The sequence below is a fragment of the Nothobranchius furzeri genome, chromosome 14 (assembly GCF_043380555.1).
Source record: "Nothobranchius furzeri strain GRZ-AD chromosome 14, NfurGRZ-RIMD1, whole genome shotgun sequence".
Taxonomy (NCBI): Eukaryota; Metazoa; Chordata; class Actinopteri; order Cyprinodontiformes; family Nothobranchiidae; genus Nothobranchius; species Nothobranchius furzeri.
In genome coordinates this window covers 54,872,498-54,898,652 of record NC_091754.1, presented here as the reverse complement: position 1 = coordinate 54,898,652, position 26,155 = coordinate 54,872,498, and the positions used below count along the sequence as shown (strand labels likewise).

Genomic DNA, 26,155 nt, shown 5'->3' with positions numbered 1-26,155 from the left:
GACTAGTGACTAGTTCATACAACCCCTACTGCTCCCCAGAGTGTTCTGCAGCATAATCAGCACGTTCTCTTTGAACTTGATATCAAATTTTCGCCTCCTCTTCGTCTCCGCACGGTTAAGGTTACCCTCGCGGTCTATCACTGGCAAATCAAAAGTGAGACGATGACACAACCGCCCCCCGTACTTGCTTGTTACCACATTCCACCCGGCCACAATAAAAAACCGGCCATTATTCACCTCCGCCGACTCCGACACCGGCCAAAATATGATACCCGGCAGTTGATTAAATACAGGCTAATATTAGAGGATTTACGGTAAATTACCTATTGCTTCCCCTGTGGCCACTCTGGGACATTTCAGACCAGGCTTTTTCCTTTTTTATGTGGCATTGACTTGATGCATGCTTTGTGAATCCCTTGTCCTTTTCCAGTGCTGTTTTCCAGTTATTAAATCCTTGTTTTGTGAAAACCAAATCCCTATCATTGTTCTTCCCCCCAAACTTGCGACATGGGAAACAAAAGCACGCATCCAGCTTTACTGAATATTCCAGCCACGGTCTCTCACGATACCAGGCAGGGCAAAATGAGCACATGTTCTTCCCAAAATGGCGCTTGGGGAAAACAAGAGCGGTGGGTTGGGATGGTGCGATACTGTTCAGGCCTGTGTCACCCACAACGACGGCTGGGTTGGTAGTGACAGGGACAGCAGGAGGGGCTGTTAATTATCTGAAAGTATCTAATTAGTGAATAAACAAAATGTTTAATTTTGTTTGATTTTCAGATTGTCACTATTTTTTTGCATGTTAAAATAGTAAGTATAGCATTTTTTCAACATAGTAAGCATATTCACACACAGAAAGTATTAAAGTGAATGAATCATATGGTAGTAGCTCTTCTGTACTTGTGGAAAAATAGCTCACAGGCCAAGAAAGGTTGGAGACCCTTGGCGTAGGGTGTCCCGATTCTCAAGTGCGGAAGTTGACCACGTCGCTTTTGCACTCTTGATGTACACTTGACCCAAGTCTGCATTGATGTGGACTTCGGCGGAGGGTATTACCCACAATCCATTGCTCCAGGAGCAAAGGCTCAAGTGCCTTTTCTGACAATATGCATTTTCAAATGTTATTCATTTTAGGGTTGATTAATTGATGCTCCTAATGTTTTAGACAAAGCTTTCATGTGGACAGCAATGAATGTACATTTTGTCAAATAATTGTTTGTTTTGTTTTTGTTTGAAAGTTGTTAATAAAATGTTTTTTAAAATGTATCACAGTGACCAGCATACTGGCATGCATCGCAGTCGATGACACAATGCTCCCTGTCACAGTTCAGCAATTATTTGCACACTTGTGTACTACGCACTCGCAGTCTTACAGCGCACTTCCTCCAAGTGCACTTCACAGAAGGCCGTAGAGCGCAGTCCGAGTATTGGGACTGGGCCCATAGGGTAGTGAACCCATGGATTGGAAATTAACGAGCGTGGCTTAGACTCCCCATTTCTTCTAGTTCTGGTAATGCTGAACTCTTCTTCCTAAATATTGTGTTTAATCACAGTTAAAGGTGCAATATGTAGAAATGAAGTAAAAGTGACATCCTGTGGTAAGATCTGGTTACTGCAACCACGTGAAAAAACTCTGGAGCTTTCTCTTGGCTGTCGTCAAACTACAATTATGGTGGCTGCAATGCTGGCCCTTGTTTTGAAAGGAGAAAAACTGACAATCCCCTTAGCCAGCTAGATATAAAATATGTTTCAGTTTAACCGTCCTTCCAAAATGACTGAAACATCAGACTCTTTTGGGATTCTCTCACTGTAAAATTCTCAATATATTCTTACATACTGCCCCTTTAATTCATGATTCTATTGCTTTTTCACGTAGAACCGGTTTAGTCTGTATTTACTCAGGTGCTCTTTGATTTTGAAATGTTTTTTCTGGCCTAACCTGTTTCCTGTTCTGGTTTAAGCTCCTCCCACTTTGTGTGACTAGTTGAGCTGAAGAGGGTGAGTTCAACAGCAGCAGCAGCAGCAGCAGCAAAAACTTCCTACATCTGCAGCCATGACTGTAAGTTTAAGCTGTTTAATCCAAGCTTTTCGGTTTTACAGTGTTGTTTCATGTTTCATTAGTTATTTAAGGTGTTTAGACAAGAGTCCGATGCAGCTTTTATGGAGGTGTTCGCACATGTGCTTAGACAAAATGTTGAAACTGTGCAAAGGTTCGCTTGTGAGAGGAGGTGACTCAACTTGTTTCCCTTTAAAAAAAAATCAGGATGCCTTTGAGAAAGCAGCTGAGGAGGTGAAAGTCCTGAAACAAAAACCAGATCAAGGAGAAGTGGCTGCTCTGTACGGCTTATACAAGCAAGCCACGGTCGGTGACATTAGCACAGGTCAGTAACTCTAAAATAACAGGATAAACTGACAGTTTTGTGTTGGGATTTTCTAAATTAAGCAACGGGTGGAGCTGAGTAACAAAAGAGGCCTGACTGGTCAGATTTCATGTCAGAGTGCAAAGGTTAACTCTGGTTTTAGGCTGTAGTGACTGGTTCTTCAGGAATTAGTTGGAACTCCCGTGCATGGACTTGTTACTGATCTCACACTCCTGACTTGAGATGGTAACAATGCTCCCGTGTGGTCCGATCGCTTGTTTCTGAGCAAACACAGAAGTCTCGTTGTTCCTGCAGAACCCTGTCACTGATGTTTCCATTCATTCCCACAGAGCGTCCAGGCATGTTTGAGTTCACAGCCAAGGCCAAATGGGATGCATGGAATGCTAAGAAAGGTAGGATTTAGTTAAAGTAAGGTTGTTAAATTCAAATCAAATATCGGACTGAGTCAGTTTCTCTCGTTTCTCTTCGACAGGTCTGACTAAGGAACAAGCGATGGCGGCTTATGTTGATGTAGCGGAGAAGCTGAAAGAAAAATATGGAATCTAGAGTTTTTGTTGTTGTTTTTTTTTTTAGAAATGTTTCCTTTTGTTTCCGGAAGAAAGCTTGTTAGAAATTGTTAGACAAACCCTGAGCTGGTCAACTGGAACACTGTAAAAAATAAACACTTATTGTAACGTTAAACTTCTTTTTTTTATTATTATTTTTAAAAAAGTAACGGTTATTAATTCCATCTGGGAAAATTTGACTTTTCACTAAGAATCAAAACAAAATACCGTAACAATATTTTAAATACAATCATTTAAAACCTTTTGTTGTCAAGTTCAGTGACATTTATTATCATCAAACTAACAGAACAAAATGTGCCGATCGGGCATAAAACACGAGACCTTGTTATCTGGCCTTTGAGGATATGCAGTCTTCTGTCTGGAGGACAGATGGTGTAGAGCGCATGGGTCAGACACGGTCCGTTTTATGTTCTTTGCACAGTTTCTGCATCTGCTCATGCAAATGTACACTGGAAAAATAGATCTGAACACTGAATCCTCTTGGAGCAGTTATGGTAAATGGCCTGTATTTGATATGGTGCCTTCTAGAGTCCTGGAACCCCCCAAGGCGCTTTACAACACAACCAGTCATTCACACACTGGTGGGGATGAGCTACGATGTAGCCACAGCTGCCCTGGGGTGCACTGACAGAGGCGAGGCTGCCGAGCACTGGCGCCACCGGTCCCTCCGACCACCACCAGCAGGCAACGTGGGTTAAGTGCCTTGCCCAAGGACACAGCGACAGACTGAACGGGGCTCGAACCTGCAACCTTCCGATTACGGGGTGAGCACTTAACTCCCGTGCCACCGTCGCCCACAGTGGCTCAGTTATGGAAGACATCAGGGTGCTGAGCACATATTAAAGGCAGACTATGCAACTTTTCCTATTATTACATACTTTTCTTGAGCAAGTATGTTTAAAACGGTCCTCTACAAGGTTAATGAAACGTAACTCAGACTCCTACTGCTCTCTGTGGCCAGAAAATCGCACTTGCAACTTTAGAGTTGGCAGTTTGCCTCCTGTTGGACTTAGAAAACATTTAGCTGAAATTCCTGGTTCTGCAGTCTGCTTCCAGCACATTTCCTGCATGTTTTAGTGCGTGAACACTGCTGACTGGTTTCATTTAGTGATGCGCCTGCAGGGACTGAGAAGATCACCAATGTAAGATGGTGCTTGTCCATGTAAGGCCCTGTAGACCAGAACCAGGATCTTGAAATGAACCCTGAAGGTGACTGGCAGCCAGTGAAGCTGGAGGAGAAGCGGGGTGATGTGGGTGTGTTTGGAGGACTTGGTCAGAAGCCGAGCACAGGCGTTCTGAACCACCTGTAGACGGTTCAGGGAGGTTCTGCTCAGACACGTGAGAGATTCCTGACAGGACACATCCAATTTAAATGAGCATGGCACCATGGAATAATGAGGCATTTGCCACACTTTTTCGCCAGAAATATCTTAAGAATTTTCCATCTTTTTATAAAAAATAAAAGAACCAAAACATAAAAAGTGAAAAACAATTTTTTTTATTTTCTTATATTAAATTGTTTAAAAACAATAAACCAATTGTATGTAAATAAATGCATGAAAATACAAGACTAACAGTCAACTATTACTTAAAATATTTGTTAATTTACAAACCCTTTTGTTCATTTAAGGAAAGAAAAATAAATATTTGAATTTCAAAGTTAAACAAGAAAATAATTTAATACGGTTAGATCCTACTAGTGTCCACTGGGGGGAGCTAAGGAGTCAAAAGGATACTAATGATGTAAAACACGTAGAAATACACGGAAATACAACGAAAAAAAATTACATAATTTGATGGAATATCAAAATGTGTTATTTTATTCAGACACTCCTATCAGACTCTGGGTCACATCTCCAGAGTGTCCAGAGGGAGCGCTCTGGTCATCAGGCTGCCTGGAGAGCTGGGCAGCAGGGACACCTGGGTGTGGGGAGAGCCGCTGTGACTGATGGAGCTGCGATGCGCCTGGCGCCGACTGGGGAGGTGCTGGACGAGCCTCCATCTCCTCCACCTCCTCCTAAACTCCTGCTGCACCTAAAAATGTGTACATTATCAGATCAATCCCTAATGAATCCAGTTCCAGACTTCTATCCTCAGGCCTCACCTCTCCGTTCACGAAACAGTAGAGGACAGCAACCACAAAGCCCTTCCAGGTGGGAGGAGACAAAGGGTGGGGGTGTGTTGGTTTTTCTGACATCATTTCTGTTTTCTGAATGTAGAAATGTACCTGTGTGGACGAGAGAGCCAGCTCCACAAACATCCAGATCTTAAACACGGAACTGCTGACTTCCACAGGCAGGAAAACAAAAAGGATGTAGTGCAGACCGAACAGAGCCACCAGGAAAAAGGTGGACTTGATCAGCCTTCTGTTAAAGGAAAACAGCATTTGACTTCTGAATATCATCATTAGTGAAAAAGTGACCGAATGTTCAGATTAACGTAAATATTTTTTATTCAGTATTGGACTTTAAGGGCCTCTGACCACTCGTTTCCTCACTGAGCTAAAAGACAAACTCTTAAACAGATCAGTCCAACAGTTACCAAGCTCTTCCACCAGACGAGTAACCCAGCCCGTCCACTGGATGCACGAGTGACGTTATGTAATAGACACAAATTACCCACGAGCTCTCTTCCCACCAGGAGCGTGTCCCGTGCAATTTCACATGCAAAACAGCAGCAAAGTCACGGGAGAATTGCAAAACCAGGCGTGATTTTGTGTGTTCCCGTGACAACAAGCTAGGAGAAAGATGGAAGCGTGTTTCCAAAAAAGGTCTGTGGTTTGTGCTCAATTCTGTTTACCTCGGCTACAGAGGTTTCACAGGAAATGGCGTACATTTTTTTTTTACTAGTTAAGCAACTGGAAATCTGCACGGGACTTTTATTTTGAAAGGTTCTGCTGGCACTGCTTTTGTGTTTAACTTCCTGTCTGGCCTGATATGAACTGCGGTGTTCTAGAAGAGTAGTAACGCTTCATGGCAGGTACATACTACATACTATATTTTACGTGGATGTTATGTGATGTTTACACATCTGGTGGTAAGGCCCAGTAAGCATTGCGTAACATCCACAAAGCGTAGAACGCAGCAATTAGCTTCCATCATAGTGGATGAGTGTGTTTCCGCCGGCCAGGAGGTATCGCTTTTTGGACACTTTCCAGAAGCGTACGGACACGTCATCCCGCTAAATTTACCATTCAAGTTTATTTGTAGCGCACTACGCTTCCAGAACACGTCAAGCTCAGAAGTTTAGGTTGGATCAGACAGGAAGTCAAACACAAAAGCAGTGTAAAAACATCTGGAACTTTTCAAAATAAAAGTTACGTGCAGATTTGCAGTTGCTCAAGTAGCAAATAGAAGTATATTATTACCTGTAGCAGAGGTAAGCAGAACAGAAAACAACACAGCAACAACATTTAGGATAAATGCCACCATCTTCCTGCTACCTTGTTGTAGGGAGCCTAAGGGTGTTTCTCAATGTCAAGGCGCCTGGCCTTGAAAGGCGATGTCCTGCGAGGCCAGGCGCCTTGCTTACGAGGACACTGTCCTTGGTCAAAGAAAAGGGCTTAATGGAACAGACTTACATCACGTGACTGCGACTTCCACGGCGATCTCGTGGCACGGGAGACAAAGTTATATTTTATACGTATAAGTTTCAATATAAATATATAATGAGACTTTTACTTTTTCAATTGTGTATATATTTATTAAATTAAAAATATAAGCGAGTTACTACTCGCTAGCCACCAAAGCTGCAACTACTAAGCAACTAACCAACAAAAGATAACTTCTTTGGATCTAAAAAACATTTTACATTAGTTGACTTACTTTTAAACTTGAAATTTGCAGCTGAAGTAGCTGCCGGCTTCTGATCCACCACCCTTTTGAAAATACCGCAGTGTATTCTGGGTAATTTTTGACCAAGGCTAAGCTACAAAACACCTCTCGTGTATCCTCGCTCAGCTAGCTAAACAGCTAGCAAACAGAGAACACACGCCTCGGTAGAACACGAACCAACCAAGATTCATGTTCTAAACACGTCTTGGCGGATCCTGATGACATATCTCCTAGGCAACTGGGGTGGGGCCAAGACATCAAGGCAAGGTTCCTTGGCATTGAGAAACACCCTAAGTCTCCCTTTCCGGTCGGCTCATGGGTCCCTTGAAGAAAGAAAAAAATGAATGCAAGTCAACGACGCTAAAAACGCTATTTTCTAATCCGCTTTGCTTTGCGCCCTGGATCACACAAGTGTTGTACTGCAATTTAAATGAAAACTAATGATGTGTGTTTCAACCGCGCCTGACATGTACTTTGTGATTTATCAGCTTGTAAATCTTCGTAATTAACATGACTACAAACAAGAAATCGGCACGCTGCATATGTGACGTCCTAACGCTTCAACAGCCGTCGCGTAACGTCACGTGGACACGGGAGATAACATTAGATTTTATATGTAGAAGTTTCAATATAAATATATAACAAAACTTTTACTTTTTAAATTGTGTATATATTTGTTAAATTAAATATGTAAGCGAGTTACTACCTGCTAGCCACCGAAGCTGCAACTCCTAAGCAACTAACCAACCATAGATAACTGCTCTGGTTCTAAAAAAACATTTTAAATTAGTTGACTTACATTTAAACTTGAAATTAGCCCCCGAAATAGCTGCCAGCTTCTGAGCCGCCATCCTTTTGAAAATATAGCAGTGTATTCTGGGTAATTTTTGACCAAGGCTAGGCTAGAATACCCCTCCCGTGTATCCTTGCTCAGCTAGCTAAATGGCTAACAAACAGAGAACACACGCCTCGGTAGAACATAAACATTGGAAGATGTCACTTGTAAGTCGCTTTGGACAAAAGCGTCTGTTAAATACATAAACATAAACGTCTGGGTGGTTCCTGAAGATGTATCTCCTAGGCAACCGGGGCGGGGCCATTTATTGTAGACCTGATTTTTAGGGTTATGTTACAAAGCCGCCAATATTTTTCAACAACTGACCATCATTTCATTACTTTCAACATTTTGATGAATATTTCCAGAAAATAATGATAAAAACTACACATTGTCTCTTTAAATGTATTCAGCACAACCAAAATAACAAACCATGCATCAAATCAGTACTAGTCTGTAAAATACTCACTTATACTGGCTGAATTCATTCCTTTGTGCGTCCGGCATTCTGAGTTTGCTGACCAGTATCCTCAAAATTCCCAGGAAAAAGATGATATTCACCTTTTAACAATTAAAACCAGACAACAGCTCTGTTACTTTCATTTGGAAATTCCAGCGCTGAACATTTAAACATGACGATGCACAACTGGTACACTAATGCTAAAAGTGATGCTAGTTAGCGAAAGTTTAATGTAGCTATATAACTATAGGCCTTTTTTGATCATTCCTTTCAAGGTATCCTGTGGGAGTGATGTATAAGTAATGGCCACATTTGAAAGCTAACTGGTCCCAGTACAACTAAAACAAGAGCGACTTCCTTATTGCCGGCACAGACACTTGATAATACCCAGGGTGGGTTGGTCTCTGCCAGGGCTTTCCCTAGTTTCTACTTAGTTTTATGGTGTCTGGTTTTTTAGCCTCCGGGTTTAATCACCGCAGTTCTGTCAGAATCTGTTAGTCAGGACCTCCTGTGTGATCTCAGATGGTTTAAAGCTGAGCGAGATACTCCCTCTGGGTTGGAAGTGAGTTTTGTTCCTGAGTGGAGTGAAACGTAGTCTGACAGATTAGAGTTTAAGCAGCAGATGCTCTCGTCAGCTGTGGTGAAGAAGGACGTGAGCCACAAGGTCAGGTGTTTGATCTGGTCCATCTACGTTCCAACCCTTTCCTTTGGCCATGAGATTTGGATAGTGACCGAAAAAACAAGATCTTGGATACGAGTGACTGAGGCCCTGTCCACACGTAGCCGGGGATCTGCCAAAACGTAGGTATTTTTCTACGTTTTGGCCTGTCATCCACACGAAAACAGAGTTTTTTCACACGAAAACGGATCTTTCTAAAAACTCCGGCCAAAGTGAAGATCTGCGTTTTCTCCATTTTGGGTGTCTGTGTGTGGACAGACAAAACTGGAGTTCTAAGGTCCGCAACGTCACTTTCCGCGACAACGAAAATGCTGACATCACGTGTGCGACCTGTGTTTACACTAGCCGACAGCGTGGATGCCCTCAGAGCTGCGCTCGCTTTATCAATTGCCCAAGCGCTTTTTGCTTGTTTGTTTTTGCAAGCGGAATTACTGCTCCTTGCGGAAGACCACAGACGAAGGACGAGGTTAAGAACGGGGGACGTACTGCCGCCTACAGGTCTGGCATGTCCTTAACAACGTATTTATCCGGGTACGTGTGGACAGAGTTTTTTTTAAAACGAGGTGGTGTGGATGCAAGTTTTTGGAGGGGCGGTTATTCGTTTAAAAAAAAAACGGCTACGTGTGGACTAGGCCTGAATTATGGGAGAGATTAAGTAGGGAGCTTCATCATCCGATGCCGCCCTGATGTTTCAGGTTTGAGCCATTGGTGCCATTGAGCTCCACTGAAGCTCATCACCACCAGCGTGTGAACGTATTTGTTTGTGGGTGTTGTACAGCACTTTGGGGGGTTGTATAACCATAGAAGGCGCTATATCAAATACAGGCCATTTACCGTTATATCTGAGGGAAAAGTCAGCTGAGGTTGTTCACGCATCTAATTAGAATGTCACCTGGTCTTCAGGTTCTCTAGTCATGTCCAACTGACAAAAGAGTCTGACGTAGACCCAGAAGTCCCTGGAGGCATCATATATTCTCTCTGGTCTGGGAAAACGTTGAAAAAACCCCAGGAGGAGCTGAAGAGAGGGAGGTTTCTGTTTGCTCTCCTGGCTCTGTAAGTTGACCCAACCTTTGATAGCAAATCCAGAGTCACCCATTCAGCCAAAACAAGGTTTAGGTGAAAAGATGAAGGGAATAGCATTCTGGATTTCTAACTTTAACCAGAAACTGGTCAGATATAGTCTCATTTCCGGTCCTCATGCTAAGCTAAGCTAACTAGTCAACCAGACCATTTCCAGGTGTCGCCATGTTGAGTCTTTAGGACCACACTTAAGATGTGGAACTGGAAAAACGGGACTTAAAATTTTGTACTGAAGCCTGCTGCTAGGTTTCTTTAAGCTTCAAATGTTACATAGGTGTTAAATATGTTGATGACAAGTATCTAATTCTTGGAATTTTGCTTTGAAGCTCAGTTAAACAAAGAAACATTGCTTTACACATATAGTTAGAAGAACTGGAACTCGAAGTATCCACCAAATCCATTCATGTCTCCTGGTTTCCCAACACCTTTGGCAAGAAAAGAAGACATTCAAATTAATGATACATGATCTAAAATATTAAAAGTACCGTAGAAAAATCACTCATTTCTTTAGGTTTTCTTCAGTATTAAGCTATTTAAAGAGCAAGTCATCCCCAAATCAACTTTTTTTAGCTGATAAACTATATAAATGAATGTTTAATCGTGCTGTAGACACGTTTAGTTAATAATTTTGCACTTTAGTGCATCTTAGTTAAAATTTAAATATTCTGGCTAAAACTGTCATTGTCAGCGCCCTCTTCAGGTAAAACCTCTTCACTACATTTGAATTTAAATCTGCCATCGCTATTGGCTAAGTGGCACGCTATGATGATAGCTGGTACATTATGATGTCACAATGTTGTTGTGAGCCTGTGTGTGTATGTGCTAGCGGCTCCGCCCCCTTGGTCTGACAGGCAACGGCATTTGTTGCATTTTTCAAACATGAAGTGGGAGTGGAGTAAAGTCTGATTCATGCTTCTCCGTCTGCGTCAGTGCGGAGACACGCAACATCCTTGCGGGCCTGCCGGAGAGCTCCGCAAGGACGGACGGAGTCCAGCTCTCTTTTCTAAACATCCATCAGTCGAGACGGACAACGCAAGCTTGTGATTGGTCAGGACGCCGCAGTCGTCTACACCGCCGGCATTGCGCCCTCAAAAACATAAAAGAGAGCCGAGGATAACTAGCGACAGACACGGAGCAGCTTGAAGAATACCTCGCGAAAAAACTCTAAAATATGAACGTTTAATTCCCCCATGACTGGAGGAGTGAAAAGATGCGCAGCAAGCGTTTTATTTGTGGACGGAAATGACAGGAAACGTGGGTTTAGAGGTGGTGAGCGCATGAAGAGGTGGAGGATGAGAGACAATTTTGTCTGTGTTAAAAAGTCTCTTATATACCAAAAAAAATAAAAAATAAAACACACAATATAAACACACTATCTTGGACCGATGCATGACAGGATACCACAGAACAGCGCTACGCCCTCTGGTGTCCTGCCGGGGTATTGCTTTGCAACACTCCCCAGGAGACGGAGAAGTATGAGAGCAAAACGCTTCCGTCAATCCGTGCGTGTCTGTTCCTTGCGGAGCTGACGGAGAAGCATGAATGAGGCTTAAGACTCTGGTAGGGGGTGACTTACTCTTTAATAAACCTGTGAATCATTCAAACACAAACATTTCTCTATAAATGCCAATTTAAATGTATTTGTATAGGTTCTCATCAAAATCCTGGGCCTCATTCATCAAACGTTCGTAGAAATATTACTATATTTATTGTTATGAGCGAAATTTGGAATGTATGTAGGAATGGTCAAGATGCTGATTTAGGATTTATGCGGTGGCCTCTTGTACACACGTTCCTCCGCAATCATCTGATGATGAATCCCATCTATGGTACCCAGGTGCTCGTGTCCGTTCTCAGTCATTTACATACAGAAACTCCCTCAATTAACCATATTTGGTCACACCCCTTCCACAGCACGTGAGTGGATTCCCTGCGTTCTACCTGGAAAAAATAAAATGAAACTTTTGTTGCGAGATCGGGACACTAGCTGCTGAAGTGCAAAAGAACCAAACAAGTCGAAGAGGTTATGAGCGCGGTTGGGATAGAAGAGAGGCTTCTGTCAGAAATCAATAAAAAGAATATGTTAAATTGTAGAGTAACGAGTTGTCCTTTACGTTTTACATTTAAGGAACAGTTCTGCTTGGAGTTAGTTTAGTGCAGTCTCTTCGCAGGTGTCATTCAGTCTGGTTACCTAAACAATGCGCGTATGATCGGGGAGCAGAGGAGTTTATGGCGGGTTCTCATAGATGTAAAATAGAATATGGACAGGAATCAGATTCGGGCAGTTTGTCTGTCACTCCATAAATGGTCACAAATCCCAGCATAGCGATCTTTTATCATCTCAAGCAAAGTCACAAGACTCTTCACAAGGACAAAAACCAAAAACAATTAAATTAAAAATATGTAAATTAATAAAAAAACAAGGACAAATTGTGATTGCAAAAAAAAACAAACATGGAATTCATTCTACGATGTCAGATTCTTGCGGTTCCCTTTTTCTACCACTAGATGCTGTTCGTACGCACGGTCTGAGGTTTCCTTATATTTAGGAACGTTCCCACGCACGAGTACAAAATGATAAATACCACAAAATGCGTAAATTTGTTCCTACGCAAGAAATACGCACAGATCTGTGCATGAGCACGGTTAATAAACGAGGCCCCTGCACTAAAGACATTTCTTCCGTTGAATCTACAAAAACAAATACCAGCTTGACACATAAAAAATTACTTTAGCTCCAATAAGGTGTCCATAACAACAAACCACAAAAAGACCACGTTAAAAGATTGCAAGAAAGTCTTGCAGCTCCTTACCCTTCATCTTCATAAAGGTACTTAGCACATCCCCAGGAGATTATTACAATGAGGGGTAAACCTGCAATAAAAAGCGGTTGAAAACAGAAACACGGTTATTCGTCGAGCTTAGGTCAAAGATAAATGAGATTACAATGATGCAATACCCCAGCTGAGGAGGATGTACCAGGCGAGGTGTTTCTTCAGGGAGAAGAAGGAGAGGCTCACCAGGGTGAACAGGAAGTGACCTTCCACCAGCAGCCAACTGTAGTTGGCAAGGATGGAGTAGTTGGAAAACATCAGCACAATCTTACACGCCACCTTAGCGGAGCGTTGCAGGAGAGAGGAAAAGTTAGGCTAAATGGGCCCAAGAACAACATCGGGTCAAGAAAACACTGAACTGTGACCGTACCGGGTAGTAGTCACAGTGATAGAGCTCCTCGTTGGTAAATAGTAGAGTGTCCCTGATGAAGATGAAGATGGCTCTCAGGATGAAGGAGATAAAGAGCTGAACGTGGATGTGGTTCCTGGTACAGTGGAGCTTCCTTTAAGGAAACGTGAACTCAGCTTTACGCACAGTGTTTGAGCTGATGTGCAAACCATTTGAATGTGAGGCGGGGCATGAGAACACGCTCTGTGTTAGACGGAGGGACAAAAGAACCAAGGTTCCTCACCTGAACAGGGAGAAAACCATGATGGCGATGCTGAGAGAGATGAGGGAGAGTGTGTATCCAGCTGTGTACATGGTTTTCACGTAGGAGAAGTACAAATGAGAGTCTGAGGGCTGAAGAATGGAAAATACATAAAGCCGTTAACAACAGAAGCAGGTGAAATGTTTCTTTAGCATTTAACAAAATCCCTCCGGATGTTTCTGTCCTACACTGGGCTTTAATTTCCTCAGCTTTGCCCCGACAGCGTTCCGACAGCTGCTTGGTTCCATCGGTTATGATCCGCTGAGGAATAAAAACGTCCTTACGGATCCGTCTAGCTCCTCCTGAGTGTGGACTCTCACTATGTCGAACGTGTGGAACCCTGAAGATGACCACAAGTTGCTGCTACTTGCTAGCATTTTTTCACATTCATGTACAACTAATGAAAACACGAACAACGGACACCGTTTGATTAGCTTGTTGCATGTAGTCACGTATTTCTGACAAGCAATCAGACTGTGTTGTTGCTCCACCATAACCATAGTGCTCTGGAAATTTCTGGACCTAAAACAGAAGGGGGACAAAAAACGTCCCATGACTGGAGCGCCCCCAATCGGAACAGAAAAATTTGTGATCCGCTCCTTCCCAATCCGTGCAAAAAACGGTCAATGGAAATGAGCTATGATCGGCAAGGGCGTGTCCAGGGAGTGGCCTGGGGTAGCACATGCCACCCTCGGAATCTGATTGGCCACCCCAGGTGCCACCACACTAATTTACCTTTAAATAGGCTTTTGATTGTCCACAAAAGGCTTGGGGGTAAAACAAAAAAAGCATAACCATTGGTGCCACCCATGCACAAAGTTGTGCCTCACCTGGGCCACCCCATTTTAAAAGATCTGGACACGCCACTGATGATCGGACCAACAAGGATTGTTTTGTTAAAGGTAAAATTCTTGGACCAGTGCAAGTCAGAAAAAACGAATTCATTTATCTTGAGTGTTTTCAATAATACGGAAGTGTTGGGGGTTAAAAGACAATGAGATACCTCCTTAAGCCTGGTTCATGCTTCTCCGTCAGCTCCGCAAGGGACAGACACGCACGGATTGACGGAAGCGTTTTGCTCTCATACTTCGTCTCCTGGAGAGCGTTGCAAAGCAATTCCTTGGCAGGACAACAGAGGGTGTAGCGCTGTTCTGTGGTATCCTGTCATGTATCGGTCCAAGATAGTGTGTTTATATTATGTTTTTTTGTATGTAAGAGACTTTTTAACACGGACATATTTGTCTCTCATTCTCCTCCACCTCTTCATGCACTCGCCACCTCTAAACCCACGTTTCCTGTCAGTTCCGTCCACAAATAAAACGCTCTCTGCGCATCTTTTCACTCCTCCAGTCACGGGGGAACTAAACGTTCATGTTTTTAGAGTTTTTCGCAAGGTATTCTTCAAGCTTCTCCATGTCTGCCGCTTGTTATCCTCGGCTCTCTTTATGTTTTTGAGGACGCAATGGCGGCGATATAGACAACAGCGGCGTCCTGACCAATCACAAGCTTGCGTTGTCCGTCTCGACTGACGGATGTTTAGAAAAGAGAGCTCGACTCCGTCCGTCCTTGCGGAGCTCTCCGGCAGGCCCGCAAGGACGTTGCGTGTCTCCGCCCTGACGCAGACGGAGAAGCATGAGTCAGGCGTTAGATGACACACAATGTGGCGTGTCAACATCTGGGAAGGTCGATAAATTCCGGGTAAGTGTCTTCACAAAAGAGCACCAATAGGGGCTCAACATGGGAAACCTTAGAACTGACTGAATGTTTTTAATAGGTGGAGCCAATTGTGTGGTTAAACTCGATAAAAAAAAAAAACAAGACGCTAGCATGCTAACTATGCGGTGTACCACCCAGGTATTTGGTACCTATTCCCAGACATTGGGTGATAATGGGGTACACCCTAGATTAGGGCTGGGCGATATGGCCTAAAATCAATGTCACGATATATTGAGGATTTCACCTCGATAACGATAAATGGACGATAAGTACAGGTGTGCGCAGAAACAAAAGTTGTCCACTAGTTGGGGCTGTCACATGCATTACGTTGAGTCACATTTTTATGTGACTCAAGGTGGTACAGCTTCTTAAAGGGACATGAACGTTGCCATCCTAGACACATCTTCAATTTTTTATCAAAATTATTGACGAGGGGAAAATGATCTCGATAAGAGTCACAAATTTCGATAAAGATGCATTTTTGACTTATCGCCCATCCCTACCCAGGATAGATCTCCAAATCTGAGTAACATAAACAACCTTCACTGGACATAAGCATCCACCAACCTCTGCAAGAAAGTGCAGCGACTCATTGAAAGTGTAGCCACAAGCATCCTCATGAGGGACAAGAAGGTCTGTCCATCCATCAGTGGTGCAGTTACGATGCACCTTACCTGCAAAGCACCAATTAAATCATTGGTCCCTATTTGACTTTAGTCTAAAAAATGACCACAACTGAAATTTATTGTAGAAAATAAAGACTAACAAGAGGTCTAAGGTACTAGGACCTATCGTATAGGAAACACAGTGATAATATACTACTTTAGAGTCTTTAATACACATTCAGCTCTTCATTTCATACACTTTATTACACAATCCTTATTTTACAGTACAATTGTAAGCTATAAAGGTCTGTGTGGATAGAGATTTTCAGAAAATAAAGATGTCTTTGATTCTTATTAAAATAAATGAGTTCCCATAGTAAATAATTAACCAGCAAAAAAAAAAAAAAGTTCCGATTTGTCACTGTGCACCATACTGTCTCACCTGCTGAATTAAAAAAATCTGGGCATGGTTGTGAGACAGTTTCTCCAAGAGAAGCAGGCGGCCAACAGTTCAAGTCATCCCACATACCATTGCAGTTTAGACTGATGTTATCTTAAAAGATCAAGCAGAAAGGATGATGTGTTGTGCTGGGTTAGGGTTTTTACAAAAGTTAGAAAAACTGTACAGGATAAATAAAACTTAATAATAGGAGAAAACATCACTATTTTTATTATTTTAATGCAGGTAATAAATAAAAGTATAACCATCTCTTAATCGTTATATTTCACACTTGACTTCCTCTGGATGTAGGACTGGATTTCAATGTATGACCACTAGATGTCAGTAAAGAACACAGTTTGGGATTAAATGCCCAGTTCACAGATTTAAATGTTTTTGGTAATAAAATATGCAATAAAGGCACAATAAAATCCTCTAATGAAAACATTTCATAATCTTTAATTTTACGATGTAGTAAAAATAAAAAAATGAAAAATTTAATTGGCTCACCTATAACTTTGTGTGACTTGAGAAGATCTTTTAAGCACTTTTCTTCCTCTCTTACCAAACTTACGTGAGGATGACAACCTGATGATGATTTTCCCTGCAAAATAAATGCATAAATTATATATATATATATATATATATATATATATATATATATATATATATATATATATATATATATATATATATATATGTGCATGTGTGTGTGTGTGTGTGTGTGTGTGTGTGTGTGTGTGTGTGTGTGTGTGTCGTCAATCGGTATTGAGTCGTTTAGGCCTGCCTTTCAATTTAAGAAAAATAGAAACTTTAAAAAAAAACTACACTCACCTGGGGTAACAGCAACACCCCTAAGAGTCCAACCTTCTTCATCGTGCTGGACTGGCTCCCTTTCCTCCCTCGCGACCTGCATCTAGGTCTAAACTCCAGGCTGGTGGGAGTGAAAAAGCAGCACCCTGTCGTTTAACAGACATGTGACCCCAGGAAATTAACACTGACTGAACCTACTTGGAGTTTTTATAATCGCACTATCTTCTGAAAAACCTTCTTACAATTTAACAACTCAACAAGCCTTCAAAATAAAACGCACGCTTTTTGCACAGTTTAATATGGCTGTTTTTTTAACTAAATTTTGAAGTCATTACTAATTTAAATGAATGTTTAACTTGTTATATATAATGTTTTTAGTATTAATTTGGACAAAAAATTAGAACAGTATGCGCCATACGTGTTTATGCTCTTATTTTGAATACAAACAAACCGGTTTCCGGTTTGCACGCGCCCTATGCTCCATCCCGCCCCCTACCTCACCGTCGCTATGGCAACGCCGGCGCTTGGTGTGGTGAGTCTTATCTAACAGAGAGAACGACTTGTTTTTAAACCGTAAATCTTCCCGTAGCATAAGTTTTGCAACATTTGAAAGTTGTGTTTATAGACACAAAAGTAGCCATTTTGTTTGTAAACGAACATAAATTAGGGTTTTGTTTACGAACCTTTTAATCTAATTAACACGAGTGAAATAAGCTAAAACCTAGTGGTCTTTTTGCTAACTGAGAGGATTATTACATGTTAAACAACATTAGCATTGAAACCACACACACGCACACGCACACGCACACACGCACTTCTCCGTGCTTCTCCTCCAGCCTTTTGTCCTTTGTCTCAGGAGGAGCCAGAGCTGACCTTTTGCCCGGATGGAAGCTGTCCCGTCTGGCTCTCAGACCCCTTGGCAGCCCCTCAGGAGGAGGGGGGCCGCTGTGCCCCTGAGACCGCTGCTGGAGGAGAGCCGGGGCAGGACCATCACTCCAGACTCAAGTACAGCTGCTGTTTCTGAAACCCAACCTGACTCTGAATTTTAGTTTAGCTGAATAAAGTCAGTCATCTTTTAATTCATTGTATCATGTGTTTTCCTCCTCCTTATAGAAATCGATTCCACCCCGATCCAAGCAGAACCTTCAGAACTTCACTTCAGTGGGTTCCAACTTGGGAAAAGTTCCGTAAAGATCCTGGTGAGGTTTTTCCTTATAAATAGGAAAACAGTTAATCCATTGTGGTTATTAATTTGGACCACTAAAAACTTTTGATAGGAGTAATGTATATAAAAAAGAATATATATTTTGTTAGTAAAATATGTAAGACTACTGAAAGTATACCAGCACAAAAGCCACCACATAGTATTGTAGGATGTACCTCCATTACATACATTTTATATATTATTGTCACAATCGGAAAGTGCCCTAAAAGGGGCGGGGCTCTCGGATGGCTCGTTTGTGTTTCATTTCTCCCTATGTGTGGGCTGGCTGACGATGGTGGCGGATGTTTTAAATTTTTTTTCACGAGCCTGGTTCAGTGATGGCCTACGCATAGTGTGTGTTGCAACAGGGGAGAGATCATAATATTGATGAAATGAACCAAGATGAAATTTAATGCAGAAATCTGGAGGTCTTTTTTCTCTCAGATGGCACCTTCTAGAGGTGGGAAAAATGTATCACACCTGAAGTTCCTTCCTTTACTTTCGTGATTACGACTCCATTCGTGGACATACACTCGCAAAAGAGCTAAAACATGTTGCCTTACAATTATTCTCACATTATTCTGTTTATTTATTCACACATATTTATTTTTCAAGGCACACTAAGTAATTTTTCATTATTTTACATCATTTTCTTGAGCCAGTATGAGCTACAATGACCCTTTTCATGATGAATGAATACTCTCTCAGCCCTCACCGCCCCTTGTGAGCCAAATATTGTGTTTGCACCTTCAGAATCCGCCGCCCTGAAGTCTCGCGAAGTCACACGTCTCACAAGAAGCAGTCACACTTTATGGCAATCCGTGTTTGAATTTGAGAACTGATGAACTATACCGTTTAACATTTTAGTTTTTAATAGCCGGACCCTTAGGAGAAACAAAGAAAACATTTATCTGATGGAAGTAAAAAAGAACGTCCGACCATAACAGGAGTTAAACGAGAGTCAACATCGGGAGTTTTCTGAATCACGAGAGCTCAGAGGATTCAAACTGGATGCAGACAATTAACAATGCTACAAACATTTTTACTTGACTTTTACTTAATCATTTTAGTAAGAAATATTTAAATTCAAGCAATTTAATTTATTTTAGCTATCTATCCATCCGTCCATCCATCCATCCATCCATTTCTTCCACTTATCTGGAGTCGGGTCGTGGGGGCAGTAGCCTAAGTCGAGAGGCCCAGACTTCCCTCTCCCCAGCCACTTGGGCCAGCTCCTCCGGGGAATACCAAGGCATTCCCTGGCCAGGTGAGAGACATAGTCCCTCCATCGTGTCCTGGGTCTACCTTTAGGTCTCCTCCCGGTTGGACGTGCCCGGAAAATCTCACCAGGGAGGCGTCCAGGAGGCATCCTGACCAGATGCCCGAGCCACCTCAACTGGCTCCTCTCAATGTGGAGGAGCAGCGGGTCTACTCCGAGCCCCTACCGGATGACCGAGCTTCTCTCCCTATCTCTAAGGGAGAGCCCAGCCACTCTTCGGAGAAAACTCATTTTGGCTGCTTGTATCCGCAATCTCGTTCTTTCGGTCACTACCCAAAGCTCATGACCATGGGTGAGGGTAGGAACGTAGATCGACCTGTAAATCGAGAGCTTTGCCTTCTGACTCAGCTCTCTCTTCACCACGACAGACCGGTACAACGGCCGCATCACTGCAGATGCAGCACCAATCCGCCTATCGATGTCACGCTCCAGTTTTCCCTCACTCGTGAACAAGACCCCGAGATACTTAAACTCCTCCACTTGGGGCAGGACCTCATCCCTGACCCGGAGAAGGCATTCTACCCTTTTCCGAATCAAGACCGTGGTCTCAGATTTAGAGGAGCAATATAGCTAATTTATCAGAATAAATAAATAAAAGATAAAAAAGAAACTAAAACATTTTTGTTAATTTATCTTGTCGTTTTATTGTGATTAATGTCTATTTAAATTAATGTATTTAATTATTGTGTTAAATCTGAGTATTTATTCAAATTAATTAAAAGCACGAGAGTTCAGAATGAATTGAAGAATAATTATTCATTAAATAAATTAAACTCATATTTTTAGCTAACGACCTTGATGTTGACAGGTGATATTTGTGTTTGCTGAACCACATTTACAGATGATTAGAATCACGTTCATGTCACATTAGTTTCACCTCGGTTAAATGAGTTTTCTTTGAATGGAGGCTGATTTTGCGTGTGTGTGTAGAAGCATCAGTGATGTGGAGACGACTGTCTGAAGATGACGGATTTGATGAAAGACACTTTTTTCATGTTTTTCTACAACAGAAACTGATCAACATCTCAGCTAAAGTTATGAATATTCATGTCATTCCAACCCAGACGACTTACTTCCAGACAACTTACACCAAAAAGGTATTTGCTTAGATCTGAAGTCCCACTCGTCTCTAAATGCAATCAGCGCTGGGCCTCACCATTCCGTCTCTGCCTGTAAAGTGTCAACTCCTCCCGGGCCTCGCCTACACCCTGAAGGTGGAGTTCTGTCCAGACGAGTGGCGCTACTTCTACGACTGTGTTCACGTTCGCTTCAAGGTGCATCAAAGTGTTTTTTCTGCTTCTCATCACTAATAAAGTTGAACACGTTCCTGTTTTTACCTCGAGACCTTTCCTGTCTGTTTCTGTCCCCCCGTTCTGTCCATCCAACCCACCTACAATCCTCCTAAGGACAAAGAGAACCTGGTAATTCCAGTTCATGCCTACCCCGTCATCGATGACCTGCACATCCCTCCTTGTGTTGACCTACAGGCCGTACCACTTGGACAGAGGTGTGTGTGTGTGGGAGTTTTCTAAACCTTTACCTGCCCACGGTCTCTCCTGTATCTTTGTATTCTTCATTAAAACCAGTGTCTCTTCCATTCACCCGTTCAGTGACAAATCGTAGAGAAAAACTCTCTCTGTTTTTTAGCGTCTGTCACGCTATTCCTCTGAGATGCAGCTGTCCAGTTGACTTTGAGTTCCAGGTGTTTGTTATTCAGCAGCATGAGGCCTTCTCTGTCCAACCGCTCACAGGTAAGGACTCATAAAATCACTTCTTTGTTACTGAAATCAAAGTTGTCAACTAACAATGTACATATACTTTAATTTGGGGAATATTTACTTCACTGAATCTAAGTATCCATCCATCTTCCGAACCCACCTATCTCCTGCAGTCAACGGGCAAGTAGGTGGGGTACACCCTGGACAGAGAGCCAGTCCATCGCAGGGCAACACAGAGACACACAGGACAAACAACCATGCACACACACTCACACCTAAGGACAATTTAGACAGACCAATCAACCCAACAGTCAGGTTTTTGGACTGTGGGAGGAAGCCAGAGTACCCAGAGAGAACCCACACATGGACAGGGAGAACATGCAATCCATGCAGAAAAGATCCCAGGCCGGGAATCGAACCCAGGACCTTCTCGCTGCAAGGCAACAGCTCTAAGCACTGCGTCACTGCGTAGCCCTGAATCGAAGTATCGTTTCTCCTATTTCATTTAATCTTGTCTTTATTTAAAAAACCCAAAGACGTACCATAGACACGTGGTTCTTTAAAGACCAAGTTCACTAGTTCATTTGCAGTGGTTTCTATGCCTTGTGAGTGGATCTCTGTGAAGAAAAAAAGTCGTGCTCCTGTTTCAGGAACTAGAAGTGAGCCAAAGTAGAGGTGAGAAGAAGACAGCAGGATTTTTAATTTTATTTCCTGATATTTGGACAACTATCCTCTGATTGGCTAACAGCAATGCGACTCTACCACAGTCTCTGTTTGACTAAAGTTGTCAACTGCATTTTTGTACGGGGCGGGCGTCAAGCCCCAGTACCGTGAGAATGGGGAGCCTAACCCCAAAATTCCACTACCGCCGCTCCGCTCCAGCACGAACTCTGCAGCAAAATCGGTCCCGTTGTAGTCAGAGCAATTCCACTACTGCGGCCGTGCGGCGCAGTGCGCCGCCCGCCGTTCCGCCATCCGGCAAAAACAGGATCGATTCTATTTTTGCCGGACGCCGGAGCACCTCCGCAGTCAATGGACAGAAATCACAACCGCCCAACAGGAAAGGGAGCAAGCACAACTTCCGTTATTTCACAATAAATCGATAACAAAAGCGTTTTTTGTTTCATATGCACAGGTTTAACAACTTTTAACAACTATCAGTGGCGGCTGAACTTTAAATGCACAAAAATAAGCCATAAATACAGTTTCCACTATCAAAGTAGTCACACTTTGTTGATCCAAACACTGCTGATCTCTCAACACAAATGATGGGCAGATTAAACAGTTCATTTCGATGCTTCTCCCACACAACGGGTGTTTGGATATAACTTCCGCGTTTATTGCTCGGACTGTATCGCAAGATCTCGAAAATCCCGCGCATGCTTGTTTGCGCACCTCAGGTCTCCGCACCGGAGCGGAGCCGTTGTAGAGCGGGTACCAGTAAAAATTGAGTCCGGAAGCGAGCGGCTGCGGAAGGCGGGGACGGAGCGGAGGTAGTGGAATTTTGGGGTTAGTCTCCTCCCTTTCCGGTCGGCTCATGAGTCCCGAGAAGAACGAAAAAATTGATGCAAGTCGACGGGGCTAAAAACGCTATATTCTAATCCGCTTTGCCATAGACCCTGGATGTTGTACTGCAATTTAAATGAAAACTATTGATGGGTGTTTAGACCACACCTGTCACGTACTTTGAGATTTATCAGCTTGTAAAAGTTTGTAATTAGCATGACTACAAATAAGACATCAGCAGGTCTCATATATGACGTCACCACAGAATCTCTTCTCCTCTAACGTAGCTGCTACTTACCACATGGACAGATTCATGGTGGGTTCTTTCCTCCTGAAGGAAGGAATTTAAGTTTGCTGAACTTACAGCCATTTCCCCTCAGTTTTCTCCGTGTCTGGTTCGATGACGTCACTTTCGTGAAGCACATTTGTAGTCCTGGACTTTTCACACAAAACCTAAACTAACGTTTTCCCCCAGTTCGAAAATAGGCGCGTTCTTGGTATCAAATTACGTATTTAAAATTCACGGACATCATATGTGAACTCCATGGCGCAAGACAAGCGGAATTAGAAAATAGAGTTTTTAGCCCCGTTTATTTGCAATCATTTTTTTCATTCTTCTGGGGACCTGTGGTCCGGAAGTAGGTGGGCGTGACTTAGGCTCCCTATGAACATCACGTCTTTAAAGCTGATCTTCATCCACGTATGTCACACGTCACGTAATCAGGAAGCAGAAAATCCATGAATCAGGAGATCGTTTCTGGCCGCTACTGTGAAAAAAGCGAGGTGTGAACCAGAAAAGCTTCTGCAGCTCACAGTTTGACAGAGGATTGTGAAAGAACGGATAACGCTAGAATCACGATTATTCTTCCTGATGTAAGAACGGAGTCTGCTCTTTCTTTTAGTAGTTTTGGCGTTTACATCATCATATAGCACAATATTCTGACTTCAAAAAACTGTAAAAACGCTGGCAGATTTCTGATCGGGAAATGGCTGGCAGTGAACGAGTTAAAGTATCTTTCCGGAGTTTTCCCCTTTCAGAAATTATGTATGATTTGTCTGAAATCCATAAAAGTGATTATCTCATCATGTACTGTGATTAAATGTAAGCAATGTCTTTTTTTTTTTTGCTAAGCACGCCCCCTGCCCCGCAGAGCTCCATTCAATAGGGAACTGAGCGCCGACCAGAACTAACAATAAATGAATGATAAATGACCCGCACTTGTATAGCGCCTCTCAGAGTAAGGACTCCAAAGCGCTTTACACTACAGTGTATCATTCATCCATTCACACACACATTCACACACTGATGGTGATGAGCTACAATGTAGCCACAGCTGCCCTGGGGCGCACTGACAGAGGCAATAGCATTAGACTTCCGCTTATTTGCTTCAAATTTAAGGAAAACCTCTGTTGATGCAGAGTTGATGAACTTTTCACGGACATGAAAGTCTCTAAAATATAAATACATGAAAACACAACATGACATGAGAATAATACTCGTAAAACAACGTGTTTTAGCTGTTTGTCGGCTACAAAAGCACATTTATAAACAGAAACATGAAGTCGCCATCTTAAACAGAATAGACTTTTTGTGTGATACGCTTGTCAGCCACTAGATGGTGCCATCAGATAAGAGAAATGCTCCGGAAAGAAGCTTTAAGTACCTCTATGTGTGCTTGACTCAAAGAACAGCCCAAGTCTGAATAGTCCAAAGTTGATGCCAAAGCCACATCAAACAAGCCACCCCATCTTCCTCTCAGTCGCAGTAACATCCCGCTCACTAAACTGATGGAGGACTGATTGGCCATCCACCGGATTGGCTGGGTTGCTGAGGTTCCAGTGGAGCGTGGTTAGACCAACATGTAGAGCAAAATCATTTTGCTTCAGCCACTGGCGCTCTAGATTTCCACGCTAAGAGACTGCAGCAGATTTATTGGAAAATATTTGTATTTAATAAATTAGCATTGCACAAAAATTTTCAATGGGCGTTTATGCAGCTAAAACAGCTAGTATAACAAATTTGTCAACATTAACATTTCTGTATAACAATATAGTCATTTTGTAGCCTGACCAGCCAGACCCCACACTTCTTTATGGGAAGCGTGGGGTCTGGGAACTCTCCTATTTAAATAGCCCCACCCCCTGAGAGTTCTAACCAAACTAAAAAACTAAATTGTCGCGAGGTACAGTCTGCATATCCGTCTTATTTCTGACAGGTGATTTTTAAGCTGGCTAGTCCCGACCCTCATGTGCCTCGCTGCCTGTGAGTAACCACATAGTTCTCTGTGTAGAAGTAAACAGAGGACGAGTCTGGCAGGCCAGGCTAGTAATTTTGCCTATCAGAGAAAATGTTTATTTGGGGAGGTGTAGCATTTTCAACTTACATAGTTTTGGAACCAGCACTTGTTCACTTTTACTCAAGTACAAAGCTTGAATTGATACTTCTGCTTCTACAAAAGTCTCTTTAAACCCTAGAGTCTATAGGGAGCCTAAGTCTCCTCTTTCCAGTCGGCTCATGGGTGCCTGGAAGAACAAAAAAAAAAGAATGATTTATGATGGTTCTTTCCTCCTGTGGGACGTTTGCTGAACTTACAGCCCTTTTCCCTCAGTTTTCTCCATGTCTGGTTTGATGACGTCACTTTCATGAAGCACATTTGTAGTCTTGGACTTATTTTCATACAAAACCTAAAATAGTGTTTCCTCCCATTCGAAAATAAGCGCATTCTTGGTATCAAAAAGCTTCTTTAAAATTCAAGGACATCATATTTGAAATCCATGGCACAAAACAAGCGGAATAAGAAAATAGCGTTTTTAGCCCCATCGTCTTGCATTCATAGTTTTGTTCTTCCGGGGAACCGTGGTCCAGAAGTAGATATGCGTGACTTAGGCTCCCTATACCTCTACCTGAGTAATGAACATGAGTATTTTTGATACTTTTGCCTAAAATAAACCAAACTTTGCTGCAGATTTTTATGAAGGAAACAACCAATGAAAATGTAGTCAACCCCTTACGCATTTATTTTGTCTTTGTAACACTTCAGTGTTTCAGATCATCAAACTAATTTCTGATTCAGAAATCAAATACCCTGAGTAGATCTTAAAAGCAGTTTTCACATATCAAGAAAAAAAACAGTCCAAACCAATTGGACCTTTGTGGAAAAACATCAGGGAGGCTAAAAGATCAAACCAACCCAGAACCACGTGCAGAACTCACTTGGTTAATGGTCATGAAATAGAGGGCAAACAAGGCATTGTGGGACTTTTCCAAGCCTAAAACATCTGCTGTCCTAAAAGGAAACACCTTTCACAATTAGCTAATTTCCTGTAATTAACAAAACAATTGAAAACACCTTTACATGACATTTTAATTAATCAAGTTATCTTTGATAGTGAAATTTGTTTATTGATCTAAAACGTTCAAGTGGGACCAGAAGAGTTGAAAAAATCTGCAAGGGGACACCCACTTTTTCACTGCAGTGTAAGGAAGAAGCTCTGGCCTGCATCACAACAGATGGCAGAAAAAGCACTTGGGATCTGGATTATCGCTGGCTGAACTC

General features: G+C 42.4%; 3 protein-coding genes across 9 annotated transcripts in view; 2 read left to right on the top strand and 1 right to left on the bottom strand.

Moving 5' to 3' along the window:
* The first annotated feature begins 1,961 nt into the window (after positions 1-1,961).
* LOC107374258 (acyl-CoA-binding protein) lies at positions 1,962-3,062 on the top strand. Its single transcript, XM_015942404.3, has 4 exons — positions 1,962-2,059; positions 2,264-2,381; positions 2,711-2,773; positions 2,854-3,062. The coding sequence occupies exons 1-4, from the start codon at positions 2,054-2,056 to the stop codon at positions 2,925-2,927; spliced, it is 261 nt and encodes an 86-aa protein (XP_015797890.1). The 5' UTR covers positions 1,962-2,053; the 3' UTR covers positions 2,928-3,062.
* On the bottom strand, positions 2,930-17,119 carry sctr (secretin receptor). 3 transcript variants are annotated; one of them, XM_015942411.3, is made up of 13 exons: positions 16,913-17,119; positions 16,589-16,682; positions 16,082-16,192; positions 15,602-15,708; positions 13,301-13,410; positions 13,039-13,171; positions 12,794-12,947; positions 12,648-12,708; positions 10,190-10,259; positions 8,085-8,176; positions 5,175-5,313; positions 5,052-5,093; positions 2,930-4,981 (listed from the first exon to the last, which is right to left on the bottom strand). In XM_015942411.3, exons 1-13 carry the CDS (start codon positions 16,952-16,954, stop codon positions 4,796-4,798), a joined length of 1,341 nt encoding a protein of 446 aa, XP_015797897.1. In that variant the 5' UTR covers positions 16,955-17,119; the 3' UTR covers positions 2,930-4,795. The 3 variants fall into 3 exon arrangements, with proteins under 3 accessions (XP_015797897.1, XP_015797896.1, XP_054594189.1); XM_015942410.3 differs by having other exon boundaries at positions 5,052-5,313; XM_054738214.2 differs by lacking the exon at positions 16,082-16,192 and having other exon boundaries at positions 5,052-5,313.
* Positions 17,120-17,381: 262 nt separating this feature from the next.
* The window catches only part of cfap221 (cilia and flagella associated protein 221), a 56,342-nt gene continuing 47,568 nt past the window's right edge, over positions 17,382-26,155 (top strand). For 3 of the 5 annotated variants that reach the window (XM_070543861.1, XM_070543862.1, XM_070543858.1), the window contains exons 1-7: positions 17,382-17,423; positions 17,748-17,896; positions 18,005-18,090; positions 20,385-20,471; positions 20,553-20,648; positions 20,781-20,881; positions 21,022-21,125. In XM_070543861.1, coding sequence (XP_070399962.1) covers positions 17,776-17,896; positions 18,005-18,090; positions 20,385-20,471; positions 20,553-20,648; positions 20,781-20,881; positions 21,022-21,125 — 595 coding nt within the window. In that variant the 5' untranslated portion in view covers positions 17,382-17,423; positions 17,748-17,775. Of the gene's footprint in view, positions 17,465-17,747; positions 17,897-18,004; positions 18,091-20,384; positions 20,472-20,552; positions 20,649-20,780; positions 20,882-21,021; positions 21,126-26,155 lie in introns of all 5 variants that reach the window. The other 2 variants (XM_070543863.1, XM_070543859.1) reach the window with 2 other exon arrangements.